This window comes from Bidens hawaiensis, unplaced genomic scaffold (assembly GCF_021521415.1).
Source record: "Bidens hawaiensis isolate Kalapana, Puna unplaced genomic scaffold, B.hawaiensis_p1.1 tig00019314_1, whole genome shotgun sequence".
NCBI lineage: Eukaryota > Viridiplantae > Streptophyta > Magnoliopsida > Asterales > Asteraceae > Bidens > Bidens hawaiensis.
The window spans coordinates 260075-274230 of record NW_027492925.1 but is presented as its reverse complement, the minus strand read 5'-3'; the positions used below and the strand labels follow the sequence as shown (position 1 = coordinate 274230).

General features: G+C 39.9%; 1 protein-coding gene across 1 annotated transcript; it reads right to left on the bottom strand.

The window, feature by feature from the left end:
* Window positions 1-245: 245 nt before the first annotated feature.
* LOC143558037 (endoglucanase 25-like) lies at window positions 246-3701 on the bottom strand. Its single transcript, XM_077046967.1, has 6 exons — window positions 3311-3701; window positions 2322-2635; window positions 1782-2243; window positions 1581-1716; window positions 1337-1509; window positions 246-718 (listed from the first exon to the last, which is right to left on the bottom strand). The coding sequence occupies exons 1-6, from the start codon at window positions 3330-3332 to the stop codon at window positions 317-319; spliced, it is 1509 nt and encodes a 502-aa protein (XP_076903082.1). The 5' UTR covers window positions 3333-3701; the 3' UTR covers window positions 246-316.
* Between the last annotated feature and the right edge of the window lie 10455 nt (window positions 3702-14156).

Sequence of the window (14156 nt, the reverse complement as noted above, 5' to 3'; positions counted from 1 at the left end):
TTCTAAAAAAAGTTAAAAAAAATCTAAATAATAGTCTAATCCAGTGTTACCAAATAGTAAACAACGCCAAATCACAATACTATAGATTCTTCTTAGTAAGCATAATCTTCAGTCTCATTAAAATGAACAAAAAAACAAAAGAATTCACTGATAATATTTTACTTCGCATACATAATTAGATCTCATGTAATCACAGCTTTCAAGTTCTGGTCCAAATTCTTCATCGTCAATATTTGTTATCTTGTACCTTTTACCCTTTTAAATAAACCCACAAAACTATAAGTCACAAAAAGAATTACAATGCCCATCCAGCATCTCAAGGTTTCCATGGTGCTGGTGGTGGCGGTGGAGCCGGAAACATTGGCGGCACAGCTGAAAAAATAGTGTTTTTATCAATCTTAGTTGTCCTGTCACCCGATAGTGCCACCAGGGCTGCAACTGGACCTCCATTTCCAGCAAGAGTCGGCTCGGTGTAATTATAGTTACTGCGCACGTCATGGAAACCATCGTGTTTGTCGGGCCCCGCAACCATCGCGCCAATGATGGTGTGCGGGTTTGGTTTTTTAGTGTCCCGCCATTTGTACCCACCTTTACAGTTGTATTTCACTTTGTCTTTGGGGATTGATGCGCCTCTATGGTGGACGTGCTTTGGGTAGTGGTTCCCGTAACCGACAACATAACTCATCTTTCTTGGGTTCTTGCCAAGAATGTAGTCAATCTGCATATTAACAAAGAAGTTATTACATGCAACTGATAAGTGCGGGTTGGGTAACGGATCAAAACGGGTTGGGTTGACAAGAAAACAGATTTTGACACTTTTTCATAAACAGGTCCTGAGTTAATAATAATTATTAAACAGGATTAATGAGTTAAACTTCGTTAATGTTCATTAGTTTATATTCATTTGTTCACGTCTGGTCATTAAAGGTTTTTTCATATATTGTTTTCTAACTTTTAGTTTATAATGTCTAAGTATAAACAAATAATTATGTCAAGTACTTAACTTTATATTTATTTTGGAAATTAATATATGTTCGCTTGTTTTCATTTGTGCTCATTTATGCCTATTTTTTGTTTGTTTATGAAATTAATGAACGAACACGAACAGAACGATTTCTTTAAATTAAAAAATAAACAATAAATTGCGTCAATTTTGTGTTAGCGAACCGTTCATTCGTCCAATAAATGCTTAACGAACACAAACAGGGCCTCGTTCGGTTTGTTTACAGCCCTATCAATAGTTAATTCCTTATTGAACCGTTTGAGAAACAACCCAACCCATACCAACCCTTTTACAGTAAGCGGGTCAAGACTGCCACCTATAGTAAGTTCATACCTGGCTCTCTGCAAATTTACGCAGTTCATTCGTCGAGTAAAAGTTGGGCCCACAATACCACCCGGGAGTATCAGCAGCATCAAGATAATCACTATAAAGTGTAGCCAAAAACGCTGCATTCACCACATACTGAAGAGGCTGCGGTCTACCATGATTTAACTGTATCAACCCTCCTGCAATTAACAACAATTTAACATTATAATTATTACCTGTATTATCATTGTAAATTCAAGAACCCGCTGACCTCGTGTTCTGTTAAAACTATTGAAGTATGGAAGATATGAACACATGATTATGCTCGTTTGGTTATGAAATGTCCTCAATGTCTCTTCATACGGATAACCAGGACTCAAAAACAATCTCAATCTAGTAAGCAGTACCTAGCAAGATTAATAATAAGTTATAAAGCATGTGCTATCAAAATTTTAATTATCAACATACTTACTTGAGCTCCAGTAAGCTTATTATCCCAACTAAGAACACCATAATCGGGCCCACCCCAGAATGCACCAGCATGTTTAGCAAGTTTCGGGTGACTCGCAAGGTAAAGATATGACGAATTACCCGTTGCATAATACATCCAAGCTCCGCCCCACACAAACTCATCCCAATACATACTAGAATTATAAAATGTTGCAGCATCTGAACCACCAGTACTATAACTACCGCGTTGATCACGAGCGAACTTCCAAAGAGTTGCAGCCCCGTGCACCAGTTTCTTTGAATAAGCCTTATTATCCTTGAACACAATCGATGCAGAAGCTAAAGCTGCAGCCATTTCGGCAGCAAGATCAGAACAGCTTGAGCATTCGGTCACAGGTCGAGGGTAGTCAATATCCTCGGGTCTCATCCAACAACTATGATCATTTGGATCACTCGTCCCACCTGATGTGTCACCCTTTCCAACCTGCAAATTAAAACCAAAATCCAAAGGTTTAATGGTAATTATTTTCTGTCATTCAAACTGCTATAAAACATTATCTACCTGAGCTACAATTTGGCTGACTGAATCAGCAGTGGAATTAAAAGTTTTGAGAAAGTAATCAGTGCCCCATTTAATAATCTCCTTAACATGATTAAGCTCACCCGCAGCCTCATACTTAGCACTGTATTCGATCACACTCCAACTTAACATGGTCATGGCAAAAGCTTTCGGGAAATGAAACTTTATCGCATCTCCAGCATCATAATACCCACCCACCAGATCCTTCAACACCGCCCCCGATTTATCCGACTTCCCATCATTCAAACACGAGTTACCCCTCCATGATACATTATTATGCCTCGGCAGTCTTCCAGCTGCACAAATACCAATCATACCATTAACATTCATCTTCACGCGCTTCAAACTTTAAAAAAATTTCATCAAATACTTGGTATGCACCCCTAACTACCAAAAAAAAAATAAATAACAAAAACAAAAAAAACACAACATTTAATTCAAATAAAAAATAATTTTGGGTAAACGCATTTATGCAATTAATTATGCAACTGAATCTACAGTCTTTTCTTCTTTTTTTAAGCCAATTTTAGTTTACCACCTTTTATACGCCTCTTGTGACTGAATCTACAATCTATGCCCTAACAATAAACACTTGGTATGCATCTCAAATTACCAAAAAAATAATAATAATAATAATAATAATTCAAATAAACAAATGATTTTGGGTAACTGCAATTAAATCTACAGTCTATACCCTAAAGATAAACAGATCAGAATTCAAAATCATAAAGATCTAACCTAATTAAAAAAAACTTAAATTTTTACATGCTTCAATAAAAAAGCTTTTCATCAAACACTTGGTGTGCATCCCAAAATACCCAAAAAAAAAAAACAATTTAATCCAAATAAAAAAATAATTTTGGGTGAAACCAATTATGCATTATGCAACTAAATCTACTCACTATACCCTAATAACAAACAGATCATAATTCAAAATCATAAAGATCTAATTAAAAACCAAAAAAGCTTACATTTTTGGGCATTAAAGAACATAAGAGCCTTCTGCAACGCAACAGTATAATTATCAGCCGGCGGCGGGTGTTTATGATGCCTAGGCACAGTCTTAACAATCAACGTGACAAACCCAGCTATAAATCCGGCAGCTAACAATATTCCAACCGTCCAAACAAAGATCTTCCGGCTGACAACAATACACCCAAGATCCACATACTTCTTCTTCTTCTGTTCTCCAGGACCCAGCAGCCAGCTCTACTGCGTCTCGTCTAATCGCCGTGACAATGCCGCCCGGTCGAACTCGTTCAAGTTTCGGCTCCGGTCGTCGTCGGTGGCGGAGTCGGCGGTGTTGATTTCTAACGGGCCGCCCCATGGATCTCGGCCGTACATACTCATGGTTGGATTTGTTCAGTTAGGTTTGGTGAGAGCAGGTGGTGCTGAAGACTGGAGTAAAGTGGACAGTGGAGACGGTGGCAATAATAATACTAATGAATAATGCAATGTGCCGTTGATGGATTTGCTGTTTTATTCCTTTCATTTAATGCAACTTCTTTCTGCCAATAATAAAATATTCTTATTATTTTATTGTTTTCTTCTTTTAAGAAAAATAAATAGCTCATTTCTTTTTTAAATTTATTTATTTAATCTCTTTTGGAACGGCCACTTTATTGAGTGTTAAACTACCATTTTTCTTAAATTCAGAGAGGCATGTTGCCCTATTATAATAAGTCTATGTTGTATTAGTCGGACTCATGCTGCTTTCAGAAATTGGCTTGGACGTTCCCCGGATAACCATGCCGTTATTTGTCACTTGACAGCCATTGTGCCGAGCAGAATCTCTAACGTAACACACGATAAGACGAAAACCCGAGTGAGCTCAAAATTTGAACTGATAACCTAGCAAAACGTACCTCAATCTTTAGCACTTTTAATTGGGGGTGTGTAATTGAACCGACATGTTTTTCTTTTATTTTTCACATAAAATGAGTCCACGTGGCTTTGGCAGTTTGGCATATCACAATTTCCAAATATTAAAAAAAATACACACACATACAAATATAAATCTACTCAATTTGGTAATATTAAAGCATCTACATTTGTCTTAATGTTTAAAGTGCATTTTTTTTATGAAAATATTTGAAATTATGTCTCTTATCCTCTTAAATATAATAAATTTTGATGATGCAATGCAACATTTAACCTTTATGCAAGTAAGCTTTATATAATCTTATTTTAAAAAATTTATTGGATAATGAGTTTACTTAAAAAATAACGTTAGTAAATTGGAATTGAGTTATACGATTATTTGTATATTGTAATTGAGTTAACGATTATTTGTATGTCTAAGATGCGTTCCAAACCATTATTGTATAGAAATGATAAAATATGTTGATTTACTGAGTCTTGATGATCTTTTCATGTTTATTTTATTTGGTATATATTGATTTTATCACTTGTTTTTCTTATTATGTAATAATATTTATTTTCTGTTATTTACACTTAATTAATGTCATTAAGCAATATTTAACATGACAATACCTATTTAACTGAATATATGTGTAATAAACGAAACGTAATTCAAGAGTTTTAGGAAACGTTACCTGCAAGTTTAATAAGAACACAAGTTAGACTAAAATTCTTATGCCCATTTAAGATAGAGAACAAGTTAGACAAAAATTCTTGCCATTCAAAAAAAAAATCTTACAAAAATCATAAATGGGTTGGTCGAATACTTGGGTATTGACTATTGAACGGTTGGTGGCAACAAAAAATGTGTATATATATAAATGGTTATAACAAAAATTCTACTTTTTATACACCTATAACAAATTTAGAACAATATTAATCGATATAACCATGTGCCTATCCATTGTATTGTCGGCTTATCACGTATCAATCTAACTTTCGTCAAGACCATGCAATTAATTAGTCACATTATCTCACTTATCAAATTTGCATTTGCATATTATCATGAAAGGTCTTTTAATATAACTCTTGAAACGTCTTTTAGTATAACTCTCTATGATATTGTATGATAAGTAATGTGTCCTTCATTTGTAATCGACATCTAATCTAATCTAACTTTACTAATAAAAGAAAATAATGAGAATGATGTGGCAATCCCATATTTATTATTTGTCTAATCTCTCTTCTCATTCATTCTACCTATCCATAGTTTATGAGCAAAACCATTTTGACAAACGGGTTATACTTTCTAATCTTTCATATCATTCATCTTATATATCTATGGGTCATGAGTCACAATAATTTTGGCAAATGATTTATAATTTATTTTATAATTCTCTAATTCCTCATATTATTCATCTTTTATATCCATGGGTCACGGTCAAAACAATTTTGACAAATGGGTTATAATTTCCCTTTTAATTTTCTAATATCTCATCTCATTCATTATAGTTATAATGAGTCAAAACAATTTTAACAAATGTTGTACATTGTTGTAATGGGTCATCTCATTCTAATTTGTAAATTTGAGACTATGGACTTCTTATTATTTGTTGTATATGTTTTATTCTCTTCTTAACTTTAATTTTGTTCATTTGTTTTAAATAGCATGTCTTATTTATTTTTATTATTTAACAAATCCCGTGTAATACACGGGGTTCAAAAGCAAGTGCTAAATATTCCACCTTTTTTTATTACCGGTAACATGTAATTACCAAAATTGACATTATAACGAAGCAAAACAACAAATTAAAAAATGTTTCCCAAATAGGAGCCAAGTTTTAAGTGCTTTTGAGCCAAATTTTTATTGAATATTATTAATAGTTGGTTCACATGCGAGTTTAATGGTTTCTAGAGACTATGAGCTAAAATGAAACAATTTTTTTAATAAACTTGAAACCAACGAATGAATAAGTCATGCATAATTTTTGTATTTAGCTCTTTTAGTTTACTAGTAAGAAAGTGGGTACTTTAAGCATGCTTTTGAATTTCAGGTTATGGAGCATTAAAGATACATAATTGAAGCTTGGTGTTGTAACGCCCCAAATTCTCGTAAACGCTGTTGCTCAGTGTGCATATTAAAGTGGTTATACGAAACTATTAATGGAAAGTACTTTGGGAGCTAAATAAATATGTAAGGAAACATGAAGGGGCTATCGTGAAAATATGAAATTAATTCACTTTCTAAGATATATGTTCATGAGTGGAGAACCCTAATAAAAAAAGAGAGATTCTTTCGTGGAGCAGAAGAAATAGGACACGGCAACCACTGCACATATATATTCATTATAGAGGACAGTCGACATATACATATTATTATTCTTTTCGGGAGGAGCTTTGGGATTCGGAAGTCCATTGAAGAATTTGTGTTATTTTCGTGAGACTTGGAACAAAGTACACAGCAGCAGACATCGTTCATATTATTAAATTTGTTTGGGTTTTGAAAGCAGCCACAAGTCAATTTCTTTTAAAGGTGTTCGGGTTCATACCTACTCATTCAAATACGGTTCTCTTGTTTTTAAATCTTATTATGAACTTGGGTATTGAACTTATTTATTTTATTATTGTTTTGAAATGATTATCGACTAAACCCTTTTTAGTTGCCTAGGCTTTGAATAAATATTTGTTGACTTTTGGTTTGCTTGTCGGTATTGGGTTATTGGTGTTGGACTAATATTATTGTAATAGACTTTTTGATGTTTTTAAGATGAATATGCATGCTTAATATTAAATTACTTTTATTTAATAGTTCCATATGTGTCTTTGTGAAAGTCTTTCATGTGTAGACGCATATTAGGTTACCTACTGTGTGTTCGTAACTAGTTTATGGTTTATAGTCGACATAATCCATAGGAACTATTATTTGAGGGTTTAGAGATTTTAAGTGTTCTGCCTATCTTGAGACTGAGAGGTAATAGATAGTTGGGGTTGTCTTATTCATTAGGCGGTTTGGGTATAGATTACACGAGAGTGGATTTCCCCCTTATTGTCTTTTGATTTTTGCTATCCTAAGTCTTTTTAAGCATCTTTAGGTTACTCCTTACGTCCCTTACACTCCCGGATGTATTGTGATTAGTGAGACTGAGAGGTGATCTAGTCATTAGAGTACTTTAATATTGTTGGAGAGACTGAGAGATAATCCAACCAATCGGTTTGCATCATACGCCCCTTAGGTATTCCTTTTAGGTGACACCCAGAGAATGATCAGGGATCCACTAGGATGTTTAGGGCGTCGTACCTTTAGATCCCGGTTCCATCACAATTTCCATAGCCGATAAGCATCCAAGATTTACAAATAGGATTTCAAACCTAGGTAACGTCTTTCTCATTAGTGGTTTTCATCCAAGTCTTAGAATTTTAAGTTTAATTTATTAGTTCACTTTAGCTTAATTAATTAGTTTAATTAATTATTAGTTTAAAAATAAAATAAATAAATAAAATAAAAAAAATCCAAAAATAATCATTTTATTAATTATTAATATTAGCTTATAGAATCTAGTTTCATTAATTTAATTAGTGTCTCTAGGGTTCGATATTCCCGGACTTTCCATAGCTATTCTACACCCGATAGGTTCACTTGCTTGTTGCTAGTGGTTTGGTTTAGGGTATTCTAGGTTTTTATTACTCGTTGTGCTAGGTTGATTTATTGCATTATTTTTATACCACTTTTAGGCACATCAAGTTTTTGGCGCCGTTGCCAGGGACACTTTGTAATTGGCGAATTAGATTCTATTTGCTTTTTCTTTGTTTTTAGTTTTAGTTTAAATAATTAGATTTTATTTTATTTTATTGCTTAATTGCTCTTAATTGCTATCTGTGCTTTAGGGATAAGTTTGGGTCCTCACTATTTTATCTGTTTTTCAGCGTATGCGACGTTCTCGTTCACTAGGACCACCAGAGTTCACTGTTTCTGACGAACCCGAGAGAGATTTTCGTGAGCGCCGTAGGGAGCTTCGGGAGATTACACGTGCTCTACGCAAAAGCAAGGTACACGTTTCAGATTCCACTTTAGATATGGGTGACGTTATTCCCCCTAGGCGTACGGTTCACTCGAGAGCGAATGAGGGGGTTATGGGTAGACGGTCTGCTATCACACGTCCAGCGATGCCTGATGCTAATAACTGGCATATTCCGCCCAATGTCATGAATTCTATTACTAATTCCTCCCCATTTCACGGACTTGAAGACGAGGACGCGCCGGGCCATCTAAACAAATTCACTCGCATCTGCGACACTTTTCATATCGCCAACGCCACTCGTGCTTCTATTTACCTTCATCTTTTTCCATTTTCTCTTGAGGGTCGAGCTTCATCGTGGTTGGAAAACCTACCCCCTGGGTCCATCACTACCTGGGACGAACTTCAAGATAGATTTCTAAAGAAGTATTTTCCGCCATCTAAAGCCTCGCGACTTCGTGATCAAATCTACTCCTTCCGCATGAACCCTGACGAGTCGTACCATTTGGCTTGGGAAAGGTTCCATAATCTGCTTAGTAGATGCCCCCAGCATGGTCTGTCTGAATGGGCCGTAGTCGAGAAATTCTATAACGGGCTGACTTTTGAGATGCAGCAGAGATTCAACACGTCAGCTGGAGGGGACATGTTAGAGAAGCTGGATATAGATGAGTGTGAGTCGATGTTTGAGAGCTTCGCCTTAGCCGAGCAGCGGGGGCCGTCCGCCCGAGGTACTTCTAAGACCACCACTTCTTCCCCTCGAGGCGCCCATCAAGTCTCGAATGATACTAGCATCACGGTTGCCTTAGAGGCAATTCAAAGGGAAATTAAGGACTTGAAGAAGGTTGTTAATAGGTGCGAGATCTGCCGAGGAAGGCACGACACGGTTGATTGTCCGGTCGATCAGCAGGAGCAGGTGGACTACTTGGGAAATCAGAATAGAGGACCGAATGCTTACGGGAACCCAGGATGGAGGAACAGCTCCAACTATGGTTGGAGGTCGGGAGGTAATGCTCAGGGCTTTCAGCCGAGGCAGGAGCAAAGTCAAGTTAGAGATACAGAGGTGGCAGGGAGTTCGAGTGCAGGGAAGAGCAGTGGTATGGACCCAGATCTTAAGGAGTTTCTATCCAAGCAATCTACCATGCTTTCCCACCTTATTGATAGAGATAATAACACACAAAATAGACTGGCTGAGCACGACACCTTATTGAAGAACCATCAGTCGTCAATTTTGGAGATGTCTCGAAAGATGGATGAGATGATGAAGCATATGCTACCTAATAAGCAGGTCGGAGCGTTTCAGGGCAGCACCGAGCTTAACCCGAAGGCACAGTTGAATGCGGTGACCACCCGTAGCGGTAGAGGAAGCGATAGAGAGCAACCACCGGCAGATGATGAGGAGCCGGTGGACGAGGAGATAGAGATGGAGGCTCCTGTGAGGACGCACGAGAAGCGAGCCCCAGGAAGTACCGCGTCAAACGGCGAGTCTCCTGCGAAGAAGGTTGCTGAGAAGAAGATTGAAGAGAAGAAGAGTCCCGAAGTCGATCTTACTCGAGTTCCGTATCATGCTCGTCTTCTGCGGCAGAAGTATGTGGAGGAATATGGACATTTCTTGGACATGTTTAAACAGCTTAAAATCAATCTTCCGTTTGTCAAAGCACTCCAGCATATGCCTAAATATGCTAAATTCTTAAAAGATCTTCTTTCGAATAAGAAGAAGCTGGAGGGGCTGTCGACCGTATGTCTAAATGAAGGATGCATAGCGGTAGTCCAGAACAAGCTGCCGGAGAAATTAGCAGACCCGGGTCACTTCACGATCCCGTGTTTGTTTGGCAGCTCGACTGAGAGCTACGCGTTGGCCGATTTAGGTGCTAGCATAAATCTGATGCCATATTCTCTTTATAAAAAGCTAGACCTAGGCGAGCCGGTCCCAACACGCATGAGTTTATCCTTGGCCGATCGTTCGGTCAAATATCCGCGGGGAATCGTGGAAAACGTACTCGTTAAAGTCGATAAATTCGTTTTCCCTGTGGATTTTGTTATTCTTGACATGGAGGCTGACGATCAGGTCCCGCTCATTTTGGGACGACCCTTCCTGCGTACTGCTAAAGCGCTTATTGACGTCTTCGACGGCAAAATTACACTTCGTGTAGGGGAGGAGAACGTCACCTTTGATGTCGTCAAATCGATGAGAAACTCCAGTAGTCAAGACGATTCCGTTTACTTTCTTGACACGTTCATATCCCAGTTCGAGCGCTGTCTTGAGTACATCTCTGGAGCAGATTTGCTCAATCAAGAGGACGAGGTTGATGTTCCCCCGGAGCATGACCTGAGCATTCTTGCTAGCTCACCTTCTGAATACCTCGAGGTGTTCACGGTTTCCGATAGCACCGAGGGACCGAAGGAGAGACCATCGATTGAGGCACCACCTTCCCTTGAGCTTAAAGAGCTACCTCCTCATTTGGAGTATGCTTTCTTGGACGGTGAGGCCGATTTGCCCGTCATCATTTCTTCTCGGTTGACGGATGATGAGAAGTCGAGGTTGGTTGATGTGCTTAAGGCACACAAACAGGCTATTGCGTGGAAACTTATGGACATTCAGGGCATCAGCCCGAACTTTGGCACGCACAGGATACTCATGGAGGATGAGTACAAGCCTGTAATCCAATCTCAGAGGAGGCTCAACCCTAACATGTCGGAGGTGGTCAAGAAGGAGGTTATCAAACTCCTCGACGCTGGCCTGATTTATCCCATCTCTGATTCTTCATGGGTGAGTCCTGTTCAGGTCGTCCCTAAGAAGGGAGGGATGACAGTTGTCACTAACGAACGTAATGAGCTTATTCCGACTAGGACCACAGGTTGGCGGGTTTGCATTGACTACAGGAGGCTTAACGATGCTACTAGGAAAGACCACTTTCCTCTTCCGTTCATCGATCAGATGTTGGAGCGTCTGTCGGTACGACAGTTCTACTGTTTTCTTGATGGATTTTCAGGTTATTTCCAGATCCCAGTCGCGCATGAGGATCAGGAAAAGACCACCTTTACATGCCCATACGGTACCTTCGCGTAAAAACGTATGCCTTTCTGGTTATGTAATGCTCCAGCTACTTTCCAGCGTTGCATGGTAGCGATATTCCAGGACATGATCGAGAGTTCCATGGAGGTCTTCATGGACGATTTTTCGGTATATGGGGACTCTTTTGATCAATGTCTTTCTAATCTTGAGAGAATGATGAAGCGGTGCATAGATACGAAGTTGATGCTGAATTGGGAGAAGTGCCACTTCATGGTGACTGAAGGCATTGTGCTCGGGCACAAGATTTCACGAGACGGTATTGAGGTAGATAGAGCTAAGATCGACACCATCAGTAGACTTCCTCCACCGACTAGTGTGAAATCCGTTCGTAGTTTTCTCGGGCATGCGGGTTTTTATCGTAGGTTCATCAAAGATTTTTCTAAGATCTCCCGGCCCATGACTCACCTTCTAGAGAAAGACATCACATTCGACTTTGATGCTGATTGTCTAAAGGCATTTGAGTTTCTCAAGGGGCAGCTGGTTAACGCCCCTATCTTAGTAGCACCCGACTGGAGCTTACCCTTAGAGCTCATGTGCGACGCAAATGATTTTGCAGTCAGTGCAGTTCTAGGTCAGCGGAAGGACAAGCACTTCCATCCTATCTATTACGCGAGCAAGACCCTCAATGATGCTCAAGAGAATTACACGACTACCGAGAAGGAGCTTCTAGCAGTGGTCTTCGCGTTCGACAAATTCCGTTCTTATCTTGTGCTGTCCAAAACCATCGTTTATACTGATCATGCGGCATTGCGATACCTGTTTGCCAAGAAAGATGCCAAGCCTCGTTTGATACGATGGATTCTCTTGCTTTCCGAGTTTGATATTGAGATTAGAGATAAAAAGGGAGCGGAGAATGTTGCTGCGGATCACTTATCACGATTGGAGGATCCGAAGAGAGAGGAGATTAGAGAGTACACCATCGGGGATAGGTTTCCCTACGAGTCGTTGATGATGGTGAGAGTGAGATCTGAGAGCGAGCCAGTTTTGTACGTGAGTGCTGAAGAGGAGGGTCTGTCATGGTTCTCCGACATTGCGAATTATCTGGCCGAAGGAGTGGTGGTCAAGGGCATGAGTTATCAGCAGAGGAGGAAGTTTTTCGCAGATGCCAGCCATTACATATGGGATTCACCGTATTTTTTTCGTGTAGGCGCCGATCGAGTGTTGAGGAGGTGTGTGAGTAGGGAAGAGGGTCGTGAGATTCTTAGACATTGTCATGAGGGTTTGACTGGAGGCCACTATGGTCCGTCTTCCACCGCTAGGAAAGTTCTAGATTCTGGCTTTTATTGGCCATCGATTTTCAAAGACTCACACGAGTTTGTCAGACAGTGTGACGCATGTCAGAGCACTGGTAACATCTCATCCTGTAATGAGATGCCCAAAACCCTATTCAGGTTTGTGAGGTTTTCGATGTTTGGGGCATTGATTTCATGGGTCCGTTCCCCTCTTCTCGAGGGAACCGATACATTCTCGTGGCTATCGATTACGTTTCCAAGTGGGTTGAGGCTCAAGCCTTTCCCACTAATGACGCCCGAGTTGTTATGGGATTCTTGAAGAGGTTGTTCAGTCGGTTTGGTACTCCCAAGGCCTTGATTAGTGATAGGGGCACGCACTTTTGCAGTGCCCAGATGGAGAAGACGTTGGCACGGTATGGGGTCACCCATCATTTGTCCACCGCCTATCACTCACAGACGAGCGGGCAAGTGGAGAACGCAAACCGAGGCAATAAGCGAATTCTAGAGAAAACTGTCGGCAAGAACCGCAAGGACTGGTCCGATAAGTTGGATGATGCGCTTTGGGCTTTCCGCACAGCTTTTAAAACGCCTATTGGGACCACACCCTTTAGGATGGTTTACGGGAAAGCGTGTCATCTACCGGTTGAGTTAGAGCATAGAGCGTATTGGGCGTTGAGATCCGTTAATCTTGACCTGACCCAAGCTGTGAAAAACCGGTATCTCCAAATTCATGAGGTTGAGGAGCTGAGAGATGTTAGGATTAAACGCACACACGAAACCGAACACGACACAAAAGCAGTAAACGAACACGAGGATTTAACGTGGTTCGGTCTAAACTGACCTACGTCCACGGGTGGCAACTAGGTATATCTTTATTGAGTGACCAAATATTACAAGTACATAATGTTGTTTATATAGAGACTGAACTAGGGTTAGTAAATTATTATGCAAGAAATCTAAACCGGGCCGGGCTTGGGCCCGACCGCCCACACCCGTCTCCTCTTTTGACTTCATATAATAAACCGGGCCAACAAGGCCTACGAACCCAACAATCTCCCACTCGGAGGCCTTGAGTACTCTCGTCTGCACTCCTGATTGTACTTCTGTAATCTGAACATTAAACTTCTTCTAGTTGCCACCGCCTTATCATCAATTAACCTGAAGGCCCGTTGAAGCTCCCCGGAGCTCCAACACGTCAGTCACGGCTGAAACTGCCCCTGACCCGTTCTCTGTCCCTACCGGCTCCCACTGTAACGAACTACCGGATCCTGAGATAACCTGAGAACAAACACTCTCCATATTCAGCAAGTAATTCATTGGAGAGACTTTTACAGCTGGAATACTGGTTTTCTTAATCCACTGTCGACCTGGAACTGTAACTGAAACACGACCTGTGCTCCCACTGTCACGATGTCCCCCAACTGATTTAACCTTCCTAGCTCGTTCATCCTGAATCTTCACTTTGGCTCTGGGTTTGTTACTTGCAAAACGAACCTTCTTCTGCCCACGAGATTCTGTGAACCGGATTTTGTCTTTCACCAAAAGTGGATCCACTCCTTTCGATGACATATCGACCATATACAATGAACCCATTTTCTTGCCACGAGCAACCACGAGATTCTCTTTGACTACTTTC

Bases quoted from the DNA above. Each gene is read 5' to 3' on its own strand.
- LOC143558037 (XM_077046967.1), bottom strand. From the start codon at position 3,332: ATGTTCTTTAATGCCCAAAAAT. The intron at 1,717-1,781 runs GTAAGTATGTTG...TAATCTTGCTAG, and splicing joins ATAAGCTTACTGGAGCTCAA to GTACTGCTTACTAGATTGAG. The intron at 719-1,336 runs GTATGAACTTAC...GTTAATATGCAG, and splicing joins GTAAATTTGCAGAGAGCCAG to ATTGACTACATTCTTGGCAA.